Source organism: Onychostruthus taczanowskii, unplaced genomic scaffold (genome assembly GCF_017590055.1).
Source record: "Onychostruthus taczanowskii isolate IOZ18803 unplaced genomic scaffold, ASM1759005v1 scaffold119, whole genome shotgun sequence".
NCBI classification, from domain to species: Eukaryota; Metazoa; Chordata; class Aves; order Passeriformes; family Passeridae; genus Onychostruthus; species Onychostruthus taczanowskii.
Window position 1 is genome coordinate 480177 of NW_024498340.1, and position 19754 is coordinate 499930.

The 19754-nt window shown below is 43.7% G+C and overlaps 1 protein-coding gene across 1 annotated transcript in view; it reads right to left on the reverse strand.

The window, feature by feature from the left end:
* PHLPP1 (PH domain and leucine rich repeat protein phosphatase 1) overlaps positions 1 to 19754 on the reverse strand; it is a 136187-nt gene that overhangs the window by 115888 nt on the left and 545 nt on the right. The window contains exons 2-3 of the mRNA XM_041427786.1: positions 19243 to 19752; positions 18444 to 19190 (exon numbers count right to left, since the gene is read on the reverse strand). Of these exons, the coding sequence (XP_041283720.1) occupies positions 18444 to 19190; positions 19243 to 19752 (1257 nt within the window). The remainder of the gene's footprint in view (positions 1 to 18443; positions 19191 to 19242; positions 19753 to 19754) is intronic.

Here is a 19754-nt window from a genome sequence, read left to right on the forward strand (position 1 = left end):
AACATGGTATTGTTGCATCAGTAAGATTATACAGTTTTATCCTGTATGGACATAAGAATCCTAGAGCAATTCTGAGTCTCAGGTAAATCAGTGTCTTTTACAGTCATCATAAAATGCAAACACTGAAGACCTGTGAATGAATATACATGCCTGTACTTTCCTACTTCAAGGGTTTAAAGTAGAAACATTAAAACATTTTCAAGAAAGGTGATACACAGTAACTACAACAGTTTTAAAACTCACAAGGAAACTGAAAAAAAAGGACAGAAGCTTGCCGGGTGACAGAACATAACCTCCATCTGACTGTCCTGATTTGCCCCAGGTTTGCTACTTGTTTGCATGTTATGCTCTTGCAAAAGACGGTACAATGTTGACATTAAAAGTGAAACAATGACAGATAACTATTATCACCATAATAAAATGTCTAAGAGCTGGCTAAGTTGAACAGGACCAGAGGGAAATTCCAAAGCCTAATTTTATCCTCTTAAGTATCTAGATATATAGACATGTTTGCAGAAATATTTTCCATTCACATGATGGCTACAGTATTAATTACTATCTTACAACATTCTGCTAAACACACACACACACAAAGGCATATGTTTCAACTGAGTAAATCCTACACCACTGATGGAGGGGAAATGAGATACACAAGAAGTGGCTTTCAATGAAAACCGAGTTGGTTTTCATACGTAAAACTCATCCACACTGTAATAAGCCTTTGACTCCTAGTTTACCTATGTGATAGGTCCCCAATACCACATTATAAAGGCAGAGGGAACAAGACAATCCTATGGAGACTGGTACTTTCAGGTGATAGTATCTTGCGGCAAGTGCTCAATTTGCTTATATAAGCCAGAAGCTAAACAAAAAGAGAGCATTACAACAGAACAGGCAGCTCTTGAGCATCCATCTACTCACAACGCTAACAGCTAGGAGGAGCAATAGCATAAGCACACGTTCCAACACCCTTTTTGTAGCAGCAATCATCAGCTCACCAGAACATGCTACAATAAAAGGATAGGAATTACACTTTCTGTTCAGCCCAGCTCTCCTCTTACTCACAGTACTGTCAGACTTTCAAAGATAGTTACCTTAACTTTAATAACCTGTATTCTGGAAGGTGAAACAAGCTAATTTCAAAACAGTCAAGTTTCTGTTAACACTATTTTTAACTCCATTGTCCACTCTGCTTCAACAGCAACCCATAATTTGCACTCATTTCCAAGTGATGCCAACGCACTTCTATGGCTGCCTGGCAACAGGAGTTTTACTTGTAAATCTCCCCTCCACTGACACATTCCCCTCCTCCAGCACTCAAGAATGCGTGGAATAGCTGAAGCTATTTATCTTCATTTTGCTGAAGACTTTCACAAGGTGTTGAAAAAATACCAGAAAAATCAACCTTGAAGCAAATCTGTGCTTGCATGCACTTTTTGGTCTTGTTATGAAATTGGGTTCACAAAGTAAGTTTTAAGTAATGACCTTCTAACTTTAAAGAGATTAAAAACCTTACACATAATGTGCAATTTTATACATACAGGCAAGCAGAAGGTTTTTAATATAAATCTGTAAAAAGTAAAGCTGCCACAGTACTTTTAGAGCTTAAAATGGTAAGCTGTTCTAAAGGGAACACTGCCATGGATATTCAGCACCAGTATTTATAATAGAAAACAGAATTCAAAAGTCATAGTTTGAATGTTGGGAGGCAAAAAGCAATATGAAGACGCTATCCACCAGCAACAATTTTCCACTCCTTGCTTCCTTGCTTTTGCTAGAACAATCAGACACTTGGCACTGCTTTCTCAGTTGCACATGTGGTAACAGGTGCTATAATCCCTATGTAAATGTTCCTAACAGACCACAATCCAGAACCAATGACACCTTGGGAAAACTACTTCATTCACAAGACTTGTTATCTCATGAAAAGTAATTCAGACTGATCTCTAAAATTTGCAAGCTAGAGCATGGAAAGAGAAAAGAAAAAAACCAGCCAAAATACTCACTGACGGAGTAATAAGCACAATCCTTTTCCTTACAGAAACTAGAAAGGAACAGAATGAAACTCAAAAACTCACTGCAGTTTTAAGGAGAACAGGAAACTGTCCTACTGTCCTACAAAAGCATCAGAGTTTCAAATTAAGTCTCACAGCAGGGCAATGCTTAAGTCCTACCCATGCCAGGATCCCAATAAAGGTGGAACCTTATGAAGGCGATTACTTAGCTTTAAGGTAATCCAAGTTTAAAACATTATTTTTAAGGGTACAGTGGCTTGCAGGTTGTATACACCAGCATAAAAACATGTACTTCACCACATGCTATGAGCCAGACACACACACTTTGGGTTCCCCACCTCCAATTCAGTTTCCAGATGAAACATGCTAGATACAGCCCACCCTGCCTACATAAAAAGCTTTTCATCTATGGAATTTCTTGCTATTCAGGTACCAAATAATGTATATCCACTGTTCCATCAAGCACTTCTCTCTCCATTACGTAACAGACAATCCAGAGACTTGTTAACAAGAAAATACCAGGAGGGTCTGTACCACACCAAATCTGTTTGTTTTGGTAAAAACGGCAACTTGCCCAAATCCTGCTATACTCATCCTAGATAGCTGTGTGCTTTCCTCAATGCCTCAGCTTTAACAGCAGAAAACCCCCACCAATAAGCCACTTTCCCTTTTCCAATGCCCTTTACACATGTCAGTAATCTCTATCACTGTGGTATCTAGCTATAAAGATTAGAGACCACAGATCAGAGATGCAAGACAGCTCCTGAGAAGTGAAATGAATGCTTAAGTTTGCAGAGCATTTTGTAGCTTTGACTACTACCTTTGATCTAGTAATTGTTTTCTCAGTTTTCTTTCCCCTTCTTGTCCCCTCCCTCTCTCCCCTTCCCTGACCCAAAGGAAAGCCACTGTTACCAGCTTTCTTCTCACCAGGCAGCAAACACACTTCTTCATCCCCTCCTGGAGAGACCATTAGTAACAGTCTGTGGACAACAAACATATTGGCTAGAGCCTTAAAACTCAAATGGAAAAAGAACTATTTAACTTGAGCAAGTTAAATGTAACCAGCCAGCTACCACATGGCAGCATAAAGTTTTCCTCATCAAACTCAGCACTTCAGAATATCTAAGATTACATGTGCTAGCAAAAAAGTACTAATCTATCCCTGTTCAGACAAATCTGAACATACCAAAGGATTCAGCTATCTTGGGGCTGTGGACTGTGAACTTCTCATGATTCTTTGCTCTTTCTCAAGAGCTGCCAAGTGTATAAACTGTTCCCATTATTTACTCACAGATTAACAGTTGGTAAATTGGTCCCAGGGAATTGCTGAAGAATTTTCCTTATAACCATTTCCCTTGCTTACAAAAAAAAAAAAAAAAAAAAAAAAAAAACAAAACCACACAACGCCTTCCACCCCCAACCCTGAATGAATGTGAGAACTTCCTGCACTCAGAACAGCATGAATAGACCTGGCAAGTAGTCAGGGAGATAGTACAGGCCCATGAATACTCTGAATTCAGCTTCTGTGCTGCCGCTAAATTAAAGGAATTCAGGAGCCTCACAAAGGCTTGGTTATTTAATTATATTATAAAATAAAAGGCTGAATCTATTAGACAGCATACGAAAGAAACCCTTTCCCCGAGTGCCTGCGCAGAACAAGCAGCCCCAGTGACTCTGCCTAACCTTCTCCCTCTCCTCAGGGTGATGTCACCACCACAGTGCTGCCAGATCCAGCAGAGCTGCCGATGGTGGCAGGGCACTGCTCTACCTGCAGGCAAGAGTCCTCACCAGCTAGCCTGAGAAAGCCGTGCTTCTCTACCACATGGGGTTTTTACCTTTGCTCTTCACTCTCCATGAGACTCGTGACACCTGCAAGCAAACTACAACTGTATTTATCTCTGTTAACTGGATGAACTCATACGTCAGCATTCAAACCCTCTTTTCACTTCAAGTGCCTTCAGTAAAAACCAAAGCACACACACATTAATAGGAGTAACAACTACCAGTAACCAGCGAGATGCAGAACCTCTTTTTTTCCCCCCATCATGTGCTACCTTCCCCTGCTTTATAACCACCAAGGAAAAAATGCACTCAGCAACCTGCCTTACAGGTCATTAGGAAACTAAGTCAGAGCAGCTTCCTCTAACTGAGGACTCTGTTGCTCATCAAATCTCTCAACAGCCTCTCACACACACGAGAAAATGGATAGGGCAAGAATAGCGCACAGAGGGAAAGATCAGAATGACCCAGAGCACTGTGCACTCATTTTTACAGTTCAGCTACCCATGCTTGCCATTTGGGAACCCAGGCTGGTACACGTGAGCCAGCAGCACCTCATTCCAGTGCCTTGCCAGATAGGTGACATCTCATCGAACCACAGTGCTCAGGGTAGAGGCCATGCTGGCACGGCCTAATGAGACCTGTAACCAGCTACCACCACGCTTTTCACTAGCAAGAAGGGAAGCGAATATTCCCATCCAGAGCAAAACCACCAGGTGTGCCTGCCTGCAGACAGTCCCACAGGGCTGTATTCTCCTCAGCATCAGCTGCCAAATGGACAACTGTAACTCTAGAGTGGAAAAGCAAATGCACAAGAGAATCCAAAAAGACAGAACAGGATGTTTATGCATGAATGATAAGACAAGGTTTGTCTAATATTTTATTAGGAAAGTAAGGGTACCGCACTATTTCCTTGCTACAGATGAAAACATTGTTATATTCAGACATTTTGGCTACAAAAAGGTTGGTGGGTTTATAAAAATAAAAGTGGGCATAAAAACTTTAGGCTACAGCATTTGTTCAGGTAAGGACAGCATCTACATTAGGTATGTAAGTTAGACATTAGTCTCCAACCATCTTCAGAAAACTATGTATTTTGCTGCAAAGCAGTATAGTAATGTCTGCAGAGAACAGTCCAAAGGATTTTCAACTGAGAAGATGCTGTACATGAAGATTAGTGGATATGAGCTAAAGTAAAACCTGAATGTGAAAAATGCGAAGAAAATGTGAAGAAAAAGGCCAGTGCAACCAGAAATCAGGAGTACTGAAGTACAATTGCCAAAGAACCTACTGAAGAGCATGTTAAATACCATCTCTAATTAAGGATTACCTAAGCACACAGCAATAGAACAAACTTGGACTAACAATACCACCTCTGGAAAGGCAATTCCCCAGCTTCAACTGCAACATGGTTAAGAATCTCACAACATAAAGAACACATAGATGCAGGAACAGTTCACCTCTACTAAAATTACAGTTGTTCTTGTTTCACCAGGGACAAGGACATATAGAATCATAGAATATTCTGAGTTGTAAGGGACACACAAGGGTCACTGAAGTCCAGCTCCTGATCCAGCACACAACAGCCACAAGAATCACACCATGTGTCTGAAAACGTGCCATGACTACTTCCCTGGGGAGCCTGTTCCAGTGTCCAACCACATTCTGGTGGTTTCCTGACATCCAGCCTAAACTTCCCCTGATACAGCTTCATGCCATTCCCTTGGGTCACGTCACTGGTCACAGAGGAGAGGAGATCAGTGCCTGCCCCTCAACTTCTCCTTGGCAGGAAGCTGTAGGCTACAATGAGGTTTCCCCCTCAGTCTCCTCTTCTATAGGTTGAACAAACCAAGCTGACCTCAGCCACCTCTCAAAAGGTTTCCCCTGTAGATCCTTCACCATCTTTGTAGCCCTCCTTTGAACTCTTTTCAATGCCTTGAAATCTTTCTTACACTGTGGTGCCCAAAACTGCACACAATGTTCAAGGCAAGGCTGCACCAGTGCAGAGCAGAGCAGGACAATCCCCTCCCTCAACTGGCTGGTAGTGCTGTGCCTGATGCACCTCAGCAAGTTGTTGAGCCCTTTTGGCTGCAAAGGCACACTACTGACTCATATTCTACTTGCCATTGACTGGGATCCCCAGATCTCTTTCTGTGAGGCTGCTCTCCAACCTCTCATGCCCCAGGTTGTTTGCACATCTCCGGCTCCCACATTCCAGGTGCAGAATCTGGCACTTGCCCTACTGAAATTCATATGGTTGGCATGCAATCCTCTTCTGGACAGAAGTCTGAACACTGAGGTCCCACGACCTGCCTACCAGGAATCCTACCTTTTTTGGGACTACAAGAGAAGACTAGACTTTCCCTGTACAATGCTCCCTAGCAGCACTTTCGGTCACAAAGGACAATGATTGTTAACTGCATGTTTTATTTAACTTGTCCAGTTGATCATGCCTAGCTTAGCTGGTGACAGCAAACACGAGAGCAGTGCCAAATGCTGAATCTCCTCCATGTCTGCTGTACGCATTCCTAAAAAGCAGAAGCTTTAAGGATGTGCTGCATGTAATACCACTGTTTACAAGTCAGTCTAATGCCAAAGAATCAGTACTATAACAGCATGAACACTTCCACCATATCAGCCACAGTTCTTACTATGCAAAAATCAATCTTTTTTTCCTTTATTTCATAATCAGTTTACAAATTCTTATAAGAGACAACTGAGGCCACAACCCTTGCATTTTAAAACCCTACATTTGCTAGAGATGCTCTGCTGGATGAGGAACAGGAGTTTTTATTAAAACAAAAAAAAAAAAAAAAAAAAAAACACAACACACAACAACAACAACAAAAAAACCAAACCTAAACCCTAAAAACTTTTCAAATGCCTATTCCTGTAATATAAAGGTACAGTACACCTTAAACTGCTTTAAGGGTCTGTTCTTTTTATCTCTTTTGACTACACTATTGCCTGATCCTACATTGTTGACATATATAGACAGCAATTTGTTACAGCCATGTGGCTGTGACTCTCTGGAGAGAATTTTACTTATTTTTGCAGCCCTGTGTTAGCCATGCTAGAACAAATGCTCTTCTCCACAAGTAATGCAGTGGAACTGTTTGATACACAGCCTTACAGATACAGGCACGGGAGAAAGAAGAACACACAAAGGGGCCTGCTGATACATGCATATTGAAAAGAAACCCTCCAAAATCTTCAATAAGAAGACTCAAAATGTACAAAATGGCTGAGTTGGTAAATGCAGCCAAGAATGTCCAAAAACTTCCAGTAGAAAAAGGGAAAGGGAAGGGGGAAAAAAATAAGGCAAAAGCAATGAGAAGTATCTAGGGGCCCATTCTGGGCTGGAAGGATGTACAGTTGATCTCTGCTTTGCAATCTGCTGACACTCTCAAGGCTGTGCTGTTCACAACTAAGGTGACAAATCTGCATTCCCCATTTCCAGAGTATAAGAAAGTAGTATCAGTTATTTGCCAGGAATTGAAAATATATCTCCTATTAACATAGAACTGAAGCAGCAAGAGGTGCTGAAACTGCTTGCACTCCAGTGGAGCACTGCACAAAGGATCACATCCCACCCCATGCTGCAAATTAAACATCAAATATACCTCGAGTTCCAGCAGAGAAACATCTACTCGGACACTCACAGAAGAATATGGCTAGTCCACTGCAGGCTACAAGCTGCCTTAATCTCTGTACTACAGTATCTAGTGATACTGATCAATATATTTCCAGTCTAGATTTCAATTACAAGAAGCTGCAAGTTTCAAAAGAAACTAGGATCTTTTATCACAAAGATTGAGAGAAGAAGCATTCTGAAGCATTTTTATTACAAGAGACACATCCAATATGTAACCTGTAAAGCAAACTAAGTAAAATAATTTAATGTACTCTTCTTGTATTAGCAGGAATTAACATTGCCATTCGATAAAGGAGATTAAAGACACACACCAAGCAGCTCTCAGTGCTATAGTCTAATCCTAGCAGAGATGAATATGCTTATACAGATGATACCATTGTTCTGGAAGTCATGAAATGGAAACACTTTCTGTATTTTATAGTCTGAAATGTATCACATTAACCTTCTGTTTATTCACAGGGAATATACAGACTATAGGTTCTTTAATTTATACAGAGAAGGAACATGTTTTTCATGCCATCAAACCAACCCACCCACCTCACCCATTAAAAAAAAAAAAAAAAAAAAACAGAACAAACAGAAAGGAAAAAAAAAATAAAAGAAAATAAAAGAAAAAATAAAGACAAATTCCAGCAACTTCCCAGAGCTTGGACATTTCAAATTTTTTCAGTCCGTATTTTCTTTTATTAGCTAGGACACCCAAGACAAAAATGTTAACTGCTTGCTCTGAAAGGATATAAACTCAGGTCAACTTCTAAATAATCCATTTTTAATCCACACAACCATGCTTCTACCAAGACAGTACATTAGAATCCTCAACTCAGGAATAATTTTGTATAATTACATACATACTGCACAGCTTTCAACAAACTCCTGTTTGTATTTCTGAAATGTTAAATTGCATCTCCCACACATATATGATTAACTTCTGTTTGAGACACATCCTGTTTGCAACCTGCAAACTACCATGCTTTGTGTTTGTCACCATGAAATACTGGTACCAGAAGAAACCAAGAGCTCCTAGACTGTTAACTTCAGTTCATTAGACATGCTAGCCATCTTCCAGATGCTCCACCACTTCATTCTTAACACTTTGTCATTAACGACTTTATTTCATCAGACAAGTTTCATAGCATGAAAGCAAACAGACGTAGATGCAGAAAGTCAACAGTGACACACAGTAATTATGTCTGAGACAACCTAAAAAGTTTCATAAATAAAATGATTGCTCACTGATGTCCCCTAGAGGTCTGTCTGTCCCACTAAGTAATATACAACAAGCAAAAATGCCTTCCTCCATCACTTACTAGTCCTGCACTTCAGTCACAACCCCATGCAGAGCCACGGGCTTCAGACACAGGCTGGGAAGCTGCCAGGTGGAGAAGGACCTGCAGGTGCTGGTTGACAGCAGCTGTACACGAGCCAGTGTATGCCCAGGTGGCCAGAAAGGCCAAGGGCATCCTGGCCTGTATCAGCACTTGTGTGGCCAGCAGGAGCAGGGCAGGGATTCTCCCCCGGTACCCAGCAATGGTGAGATTGCACCTTGAATCTTGTGTCCAGTTCTGGGCCCCTCACAGCAGAAAAGACATTGAGGGGCTGGAGCACATCCAGAGGAGGGCAACAGGGCTGGGGAAAGGTCTGCAGCACAAGTCTGATGAGCAGTACCTGAGGGAGCTGGGGCTGTTTAGGCTGGAAGAAAAGAAAGTTCAGCAGGGACTTTATCACCCTCTAAAACTGCCTGAAAGGAGGGGGTAGACAGGTGGATGGTGGTGTCTCTTTTTCCAGGCAACAAGTGACAGGACAAGAGGAAATGGTCTCAAACTGCACCAAGTGAGACCCAAGTTGGAATCAGGAAGAATTTCTTCACCATCCAAAATGATGGTCAGGCATTGGAATAGCCCACCCAGGAAGGTGGTAAAGTCACCGTTCCTGGAAGCATTCAATAAACAACAGGACATGGCACTTAGTGTTTAGTTGGCATGGAGGTGTTCAATCAAAGGCTGGATTCAATGACCTTGGAGGTCTTTTACAACCTCTGCAATTGTATGAATTTGAGTCAATAATCATAAAAGAACTCACAATAAGGAGTCACTGGTTCAGATGATCAATCATCTAATAAGCAAGTAGATTGCACACACAGTTAACTAGCTTTGCTGCTTGTAGGACTCCAAGCACAAACACAGTGCTCCTACTTACTATCTGCCATAAGAAAAACGTTAGAGAGGATCTGGCAGTAAGACAAAGCAAGTGCTTGAATGAGAGCAACAAAATGTCACTGTACACAATTCCGATCAGAAAACTCACTGTCCACTTACATACTTAAAACTTTCAAGGCAGCTCTAACACTCATGAGAGCTGCTTAGATAGAGCTCCTCCACGGTGTATATAAAAGCAAAATTGCTGCTGGTAAGGACTTCCAAACTTTTCTGTACTATTTATATTAGAGCCAATAACAGCTTGAACTAGGCATAGTTATTGTTTAAAGAAGCATGCAGCTTTTTCAAAGGAAAAGAGTCAGAATTATTCTCATCAACTGAAGGTGCCTGAATCACAGGTTTTGTTCTACCCTTAATTCTGCATCTACATTCTCTCCTCCCCAGAGCACACATTCAGAAAAGGAGTGGCCTGCTACTCATCTTAATTACAGGTCTTACTATCTCTTTCTCTTTGGACACAAAGCTTCATAAATCAAACAAACAGGAAGAGAAATTGCATTCAGATTACATAATGAGGTTTATGTAAATTACACCTACAGCCCGGGGTCCTGAACTTCAAAGGCATTCCAGCTCCTCATTACCCCCTGGACCAAGACCCATTGTTTTGTCTTTATTCAAATAAGTTGGCACAGCATTTGGAGTGCTGGAAGATGAGAAGAACCGGTTCAAGTAGCTATTATGGGCTTTTGAGAATTATGACTACAATCCAGAGCCTAGTAAAGTTGAAGATTCCTACTGCCACTACAAAAGACCAAGAACAATTAATACCCTGCAGAGGAACAAATTCACCTCTGGCCCACAAAAACACCTCGAGTTCAATTCTAAAAATCTTGCCCACTTACACAATTTTCATTTTCCTTCTACCAAGAACTAAACTAGATAAAACTGGAGAAAAAAAATCCCTGAAACTCAGTATTTTGCATCAATATGTAAATAGTTATTCTTAGCTGTCAAATCAAGGAACACACAGTTAGTTGAGCAATGAGTATTTTCAGCATCCCTCCAAATAAGTCAAAGCCAGCTGGAAGAAATTTTACTTCCCTATCAACAGAAAAAGCTTCAAAGAAGAGTATGCTACGTTGTGAAATTAAATTACTTCACTCTAGGAGGTCTTTCTTCCTGATTTTACAGTTGTCATTTTTAAATGCAACGTCCTCCAAAGAACAATTTTTGCCCCCTAAATAATGGGAGGATGGAGCAGGAAGTGGGGGTACAAAACCCCCAAGAGATTATGTACCATTCCCATTCTTTCACATATTTAACCCCATCCATGAGAGCAGAAAGTCTCAGCCATCAGACCCCAAAGTCAGGACTAGCTAGCTAACCAGGGAAGCAAAAGGAATCCTGGCTGGGACAACTAGCATAAAGAACTTGGACTATCCACTTACGTAACTAAATGATTTTATGTGACAGGGGCAGGGAGTACAGAGGGCCCTGGTGACCATATCCATGGTGAATAACAGACAAGCCCCCAAAGGGCGATTACTGACAGTTCCCTCTTTTAAAAAAAACAAAACAACAAACATCACAGTGGCTGTGCCAGCACAGACACCACAGAAAACCAGTTCTACCATTCATTTTGCCAACCTGAAATCCTGAACAGAACTTCAGCAAAACACAGTATTGTTACTCATTTAAAACCCACATCCATCCCTCCATGATGGTACAACAGCTGCTGCATTCCAAACAGCAAGTAATGTTTTTTCTTTACCTTCACAGTTTATCATATAGCACACATATGACAAAAAGTAGACAAGGAGTTAAATAAAACATATCACAAATAACAATACTTAAGTTTAAAATTCTCAGATACCTAAAGTGACTTCAGTATGTAACAGCAATCAGTGGGAAAATGTTCAATTCAAATCTGCCACAAGTTATTTTTAGAAAGTGGTATCTATGTTAAGATACCATGGTGGATAAATGCCAGACTAATTGAAAAAAATAACTAATCTACAATAAATACAGGTTATTTTCTAGTGAAAAATGTAGATTATTCTCACAAAAAAGGCAACGTTACAACCAATTCAACTGTTCAGAAAAGCTATTTAAGGACAAAAGTTACAGAAAGAATAAAACTTGGCACTTTGAAATGAAGCACAAACTGAAAAATCTAGAATTTTCACAGAAATTTTCTCCCATAAACTTTATAGACCTTAACTACCTCAAATCTATACACAACTGACACTACCATGCAGCTGTAATTTTAATAGGTTTCCAAACTCTCAGATAATTTTCATAAGAAAGATATCATTGTTTGTTTGTTTGTTTTTTTAAATGAGGTCCATTGTCCTCCTGTGATGTTTCTTAAATATCTTGTGAATGTCTTAGTGTTTCAGAACTCTTGTCTTAGAGACAAATATAGAAAAAGTTAAGACACATTCATTTTTCAGTGAGTTTAAAACTTTTTAATTGTTTATGAAGGTCGGTTGCATTTCTCTTAAACATCTTGGAGAAGTAAAAACTAAGCTGGAAATGTATGGCCAAGTTTGTGAAGTTTGCAAACCTGAAGATGTTTTGGTACACCACACCCCACCCTTTTTACTTGGGTTAAGTTTCCCCACACAAACTGCAAGTGACTTGAAGCACCAAAATCTATTCCATTTGAATACACACACAAAGTATTTTACCAACATACTCTCAAACGTAACTACAGCATTCGGTTCTCTAGGTTAAAGAATACAGCTATTACAGAGCTACTCCAGACAAACAGCTTCCCAGAGTGCAAATCCTCATTTGAACAAAGTTTTAAAATACAGCAATGAAACTGACTCAAGGGAAGCTGAAAACAAGTACACGAGCACTTTGATCTGAGCTAAAATGCCAGTGTGCCCCATTCCACAAGCAGTGAAAAAATGAAACACTGCCAAGTCAAACTATCTTTGCTTCTGTCCAAGGCAAAGAGACGGTCAAGTCTTTGATTTCTTTTTCTTCCCCCACCCAAATTGATAAACTAATAGCTTAAATAGATATTCAAAATGACCACCCCTTAAACACAGAGGGAAATTAAGCTGTAAGTATGTGAGGCATAGGTTCCCTCCAAATTAGAAAGCTGAGTATAAAAAGCAGCAGTCCTCCAGGATTTCCATCTCTAAACGTCTGTTCTATGGAATTCTGTATGCATACATTTTTCAAATTGATCTGCTCAGGCAGATTATCTTATACATCCATGTCTTCTACAGGACCACTTAAATAACAAATAAATATCTCTTTATATTGTTTTATAAAGAGATTTTTTTAACTATCAAAGTAGGTTTTGATAGTTAAGCACACACCAGTTGCTAACATTGGATCTAATTAATACTTTTTTTTTTTGACTATTAAGTAGTACCTTCCCAAGAACCATGTAGTGCTTTAGATGCATAGCAGTCTGTCGTGTACTAATAGAACAGATGGATGCTTTAATTAGAGAAGGGCTCTTAGGTACATCAGCAATTCCATCATCAAGAGGATGTTTATACCATTTAAAAAAAAAGGGGGGGTGGGCATAATTGGTAAAAATTGCAATAGTGACAGTATCAAAATACATTAAGAAAAAAGAAAGGAAAAAGAATTCCATGTTCTGTGCTGCAGCAGTGAAGAAATTCAGCTCCTAGATGTACCAAATTAGGTACTACATATTCAGTATATATAGTAACTGCTATGTACATCACACTAAAATCTCCCGTGTCGGTACTTAACACGTACTTAAGTTATGGATGCTAGCCAGGAGTACAACAGAATTTAAAAGTTGCAAAGACCATTGTACTTAACAGCTGTCACATACCAAAGCTCAGCTGCGGCTGCACCAGCATTCCAGCATTATCTGCATGGCTCCTCCTTTGTAGGAGAGCTCCCCTGAAAGCTGCCTACCTCAGAAAGACCCCATTCCAACAGAAGATAAGCAAACGGCTATGCACATGAACAGGTGGAGCCAGCCAAAGGCAATGCAACCATGTTAAACTCTCCAGCAGAACAGGACTAGAAATGTCATTACCTTGGGACCGACATGGACCAAGCCCAGATTTAAACTGCTATGTAGTTGAAAAGTGAGAGTTTCCCAAAGAGGAAAATTTACTTCTCTCTGCAGGACATGCCAACACATAAATGATTACAAGGTAAAGAATGTTCATCCGAGTCAAGTTAAGAAGAAAAAAAAAAAAAATTAGGATCACAGCAGCCCTAGGCAGAGGTTGTTTTTCCTTTCGGTTTCAGACAAGTTCACAGAGACCTCTCCTGTCCAATCACACCTGCAAAAAGACATCCATTCACATTAATGTGAATTAATTCCTTTCATGTTAAAGATACGAGATGTCAGATCTATGTCAAGTGCTCCAAAAGCAGCTCTTTAGGGCACAGCTGCTCTCCCACACTCAATAACAAAAAGAGTCTCTGGCATGCTTCCCCCCCATAACGGCACTTAGTCACCTTAAATCGAGTTTATCAACGTATTAAATAGCTGCACTGAGTTATTCACCAAGTAGCACAAACAGCAGCCAGCAACTCAACACATTCCACAAAGCTCTGCACTGCCAGGCGTCTGGCACCTTCTAAACTAAGCGTCTAAAACCATGTTTCCATCCATCTAGCTGGGAAGTCTTAGTATGACCCCAACTACAAGGTGTACATTTTTAAGGAAGGCAAGCAAATGCAATTGCTCAGAGCACAGCAGCCGATCCTGACACAAGACCTTCCCCCCTTTTCTTTACTGGACAGAACAACATCCCTTATAACACATTTCAAGACCAAGCGAGATTCATTTTTCTTCACAGTTTTCTAAAAGGCCACATGAGCCAAAACGATTTCTTCCCAAATAGCATCTGACAGCCAGATGCAAAATTAACACACTTAATTACAACTGGCATTTCTTAATATTCTGGCTATAGGCAGTCACCTACTGAAAAAGTGATATAGTTGATGACACGGGCAGGTGCAGAAGCCCTATGTCACATCAGGGGGCAGAGAATTTAATGGTGGCCAAGTGCCAGAATCAGAAACAACATTACCTTTCAGCACTAAAACAAAAAAGCCTCAAACATCCATTGTACTGAACCAGTCTCCAAGACCAGGATCATATTACTCACGCTTCTTGCCATGCAGAAGCTCCAGAACACAGCACTGCATAAAATTCCATGCTTATTTTTGATCTAAAACAAATAAGCAGTTTTGCAGCTTTTAATGAGATTGTTGTATTAGTCTGTTTTTCCTTCTACATGCAAATTATCGGGATGTCAAGGCCACTGTGACAACAATTATTTTTACAAAGCAACAGGGAATATTACAACTTGTTTGCAAGAAGTCTTCTGGATCACAGCCACTCTTGAGGTTTTAGGAATAGTTTAGGAATTATGACCTAATCAGTCTCCCAGCAACAATATCATGACTGTAATTGCACTACGGATTCTTACACAGTTCCATAACTCCTTCACACAGTATCTCAGCAGAAAGCTATTTAACATGTCCTTTTAAATAGAGATTAAGTATTTCAAACTTTGAGGGCATTATCTTTTGTTAAGAAAGATTTCAACAGAGAGAAAAATTGACATGTCTGACCAATCACTAACGTCCAGTTTTGCTCAAATTGATGTTACAGGAAGTAGGATCAGCTCCTTAAAGCTGTAAGGGATTTTGTTTTAGGAGTGGTGTTGTCCATTTAATGCTTAAGAGTCAAGACACTGACAAAAATTCAACCACATTCACACTCTTAAGGAAGAAAATGAGAGGAGACACCAGAATAAACATGCACTAACCACATTCTGAAACAAACCAAGGCAATGTACAGGAAGCATTTTTACCTTTTTAGTGTCCCATTTTGGTTTTGAGGGTTTTTAAAAGACCAGATATTTCATTTACAGAATATTTGTGGACTGCTATTTATTAAGAAAACTGTTTTGCCATAGCAGAAAAATCTGATTCTCTGCAGTTCTCCTACCAATAATTTTTTAATATGTGTTTTCCATATTCCACAACAGGAGAAATTACCAGCCTACAGCAATCACTACAACTATTTGCTATATTGTCTTATGTAGAATTTGTAATGGTAAGTTCCAGTACAGTCATCTTCCAGTCTTAAAACTGTCTCTCCTCAGAAATTTAAAAAAAAACCCCAAAGTCATCACTTTGCTCTCTTCTTCTCTCCCAACTTCAGGAGGATTAGGTGAAAGAATTCCTTTTAGAAGCAATGCAATAAATCCAACCTAGGTTTATATAATTTTACATCAGTAAAAGACAAGTATCACCAAATCCTACTGAGATAGCGTGCAGGAAATTACAGGGATAGAGATGCTAGTGGTTCTCTATCCACTGGGACAAGCCAGGCCACTTAAATCAACGAAGTCCTAGGCAAACAGGAAATCACTGTTTTAAAGCTTTCCTTAGGGTATGATCCTGGTGGATCATTTATTAAAAAGGTATTTCTCCTTAGCAAAACACTTAACTTTGGGGCCAAAAAATTGCTCCCTTTTCCAGTGTAATTTGGTGTGTATTCTTTTTAAGTGTCTCTCCTTCCCTCCCTTTCATCTTCAGGCTGTGTTTGTATAAAATAAGGAAGCAGAGATAACTTGCCAAGACAGTTACATAAAATCAGTATAATTACGTGTCAGTAATATTTTCTTAGCTGTTTTTTGGCTGGTCTGGTACCTTAGATGCTGCAACCTTTCTGTTACAAGCACCTGATCACAGGTGTTTTAGATGTTGATCACTGATGCCCTCAAAGAGATAAGGATTTCAAAAAAACGCTGCACTTTTGAAGTACAGAGGCATACTTGTTAGCATACGAACTTGCGTAAGAAATTTGCATTAGTTTAATCCTATGTATGCTCACAGAAATATCCTTCTATCCAGTAGTTTTGTACAAGGAAGTCTAAAATGTACGAGCTACATTAGCAGTCAAGTTGAGACACTGAAATAAAACAAAGCTGGAACATCCTCATTTAGCATGTATAATTAATCATTTAATGCATTAAAACTACATGCAAACAGGCTTAACTGTGTGTAAGACTTCGCTGTGTTTCCTGATTGTGTTTTCTTTAGAACACATCCTGTTAGAAAAGAAGGCACACAGCTGTCCCAATTTAAAACACGTGTGTGCATCCCCTTTTAATGGTGGGGTGGGACTGGAAATAAAGGAAGCAAAATCCCTCCCTGCATCACCTGCTGACTTCCATCCTCAAGAGCAGGCAAAGAAACAAAAAAGACCACAATCATGATCTGGAAAAAAAAAGTATTTTAAGCTACTTTCTAACCCCAGTGCATCTAACCTATTTCTGTCAATTCCTTTAACAAATACTACTTTTACACTCGTTATGCCACGGTCATTGTACAATCAGAAAAATCTGAAGAAAAGCTGAATTGACCACTTTCCACCACTCCCACATTCTCTTCTGAATAAAAAAGGGCACTTATCCAGCGTACTGTTCTCCTTCCCACCCCACCATTACCGACTCCCTTTGACATTCAGAGGAATTCACTCGAGAAAAGAATCTCTCTATTTTTCAAAGTTAAAGCACTGAATTCTCACGGTTCATTGAAGGACCATTCTGCTCTGCCAACCCAGCAAGGGGATGGATGGCATGTGCTACTTTGCTAGCATGACCTCATCTTGGGGTATCACATTTACCTGCTTCACAGGAAAACTTAAAAGGTATCTGAATGCATACTTGGACATCAAACAATGTCTTCCTTTTGAAGAGACGTACAGGACAGTTAAAACCCAACAAGTTCCGAGATTACAGTAAGTCTTTAACACAAACCAACTCAACTGACACACAAGGTATTTTTAAACCTCCCTAAAACTGCAGAAGGTTGCATAATTACAACGTGGGAGCTAACTTTTCCACCCAACAGTCTCCAAATTCTGTACTGTACGCTGTAACAGCAAAGCTGAATTACAAAGCTTCTCCCTTTTCATTATAAAGGTTTTGACCGCTCCGCTTCCAAACACCACGACCTGTGCTTCCCTGCTTCTCTCGCTTGCTGCCCTCAGTCTCTCAGTGAAGTCCCACCACTCTAACGGGAAAAACTGATGCCAACAACGCAGAAAGCCAAGCGCGGGGTTTTGTTTGCAGGAATGCACCGCTCTCAGCTCAGGCATCCGCGTGCCCTGTCCTGTGGTAACCTATTTCAGGAGCGAGAACTGCGGGGCTTCCCCCTTGGGAGCGAGCCGGCCGTGCCCTCGGCTCCGCGACGGGGAGGGCTCGGTGTTCCCCGGAGCGAGCACACAGCTCCACTAAACCGTGAGCCAGCTGCCGGCATCCCGCAACCGTTTGGAAGGAACCTTCGACCTCCCGTGCCCGGCAGCGGCACCGATGCAATCCCTCGTCACTGGGGAAAGCAGTAGTAGATTAAGGCTGATTGAACCTCGAACGCCGCTGCTGGGAACGGGAAAACAACACAAGCGCGACCTCCATTACCGAAGCGCTGAGAGAAGGGGAGGCTGCCCCGGGCACAACGCCGGAGCAGCCTGAGCGCCGCTGACACCGCGGCTTCTCCCGGCAGCCGGCTCGGGGCAGCGCCTCCCGCCGCCGCCGGGGACCTCCCGGCACGGCCCCTCCCAGGCGCGGCGCGGCGCGGAGACACCCGCGGGCCGCCTTCCCCGTGACAGGGGACGGCCCCGGGCCACCTTCCCCGTGACAGGGGACGGCCCCGGGCCACCTTCCCCGTGACAGGGGACGGCCCGGCGGAGAAGCAGCCCAGCCGCCCGCACGCCCTCCGCTCATCCAGGCGCCCGCCGCGCCAACAGCCGGGGCGGTGGGCGCGGCTCCCGCCCCTTCCCCACGGTCGCCCCCCAGCCCCGCTCACCGGCGTAGAAGCGGATGAGGCAGCCGGTCTCCGAGTCCATGCCCTCCTCCTGCACCCGCCACAGGTCCCGGAAGCCCAGCTGGGAGAGGTAGTCGTTCTGGATCTGCAGCGGCTTCTCGTGGGCCTCCAGCCGCCGGCTGGTCTCCCCGTGCAGCTGTACATACAGGGCGGGCGGCCCCGCTGGCTGCTCCCGCCCGCCGGCCGCGCCCGCCGGCACCCCTACTGCCCGCCCCGGGGGCAGCTCCCCCGGGCAGGGAGGGCCCCGGCCCGGCTCGGCACCTGCTTCTTCCACTCCGTCGGGGGGCGCCGGCTCCACCTCCAGCTCGTCCGAAGAGGACGAGCCTCCGCCGCCGCCGCTGCTGTAGGGGTCCAGCCGGTCGGAGACGCTCTCGGCGCTGGGGCTGAAGCTCTCGGTGTCGGAGCCGGTCGGCCCCAGCTCCCCCAGCAGGGAAGGGCAAGAAAGCGGCGGCCCGGCAAGGTACAGTTCGGCCGGCGGCGCCCCGGGGCTGAAGTCGGAGGGCGCCGGGCTCGGCCGGCCGCCGGCCAAGTCGCTCTCCTCGGCGCCGCTGCACAGCGGCAGGCGGTCGGGCCGCGCCGCTTCCCCGCAGCCTCCTCCGGACAGCCCGCTCCGCATCCCCCGCCGGCTCCTGGGCTTCTCGTCCGACTGCGGCCGCAGCCCCCCGGCCGCGGGCTCGGGCGGCGCCTCGGCGGCGCCCGCCTTGCCCAGCACTCGCACCACGCTGCTGCCGCCCCGGTGGCCGAGCTGCTGCAGGCGGGGGGGCCCCCCCGCCGCCCCGGGCGCCCCGGTGGCCGAGCTGCTGCAGGCGGGCGGCCACCTCGGCCGCCGTGGTCTCCAGGGTGCAGAGCACCGGGCGCAGGTAGCAGTTCATGTGCCGCTCGTAGACGTGGACGCAGCCCCGCTGCAGGTCCCGCCGCACCCAGTCCCGCTCCGGGGGCTGCAGGGGCTGCAGCTGCCGAGGCGGCTTCAGCAGCAGCAGCGCCTTCCTGTCCAAGCTGCGGGTGCCCAGCGAGGGGGCCGGGGCGCCGCCGGCAGAGGGGGAGGCGGCGGAGAGGTTCCTCTTCAACCTCCCCCGCCGCAGGAGCAAGGAGTTAGCGCTGCCGGCCCCGCCGGGGGCCGCCGGAGTCCCGCTGGCCGCCAGTGCCGCGGGAGGAGCGAAGCCGCCGGCTCCCCCTCGCCGCCGCCGCGGGCCGCCGGCTGCTTTGCCGTCCAGCTGCCCGCCGCCGCCCGACGGCTCCGCGCCGCTCTCCGCCTGAGTCCTCCTGCCCGGGGAGCCGCTCTCCGGCTCCCCC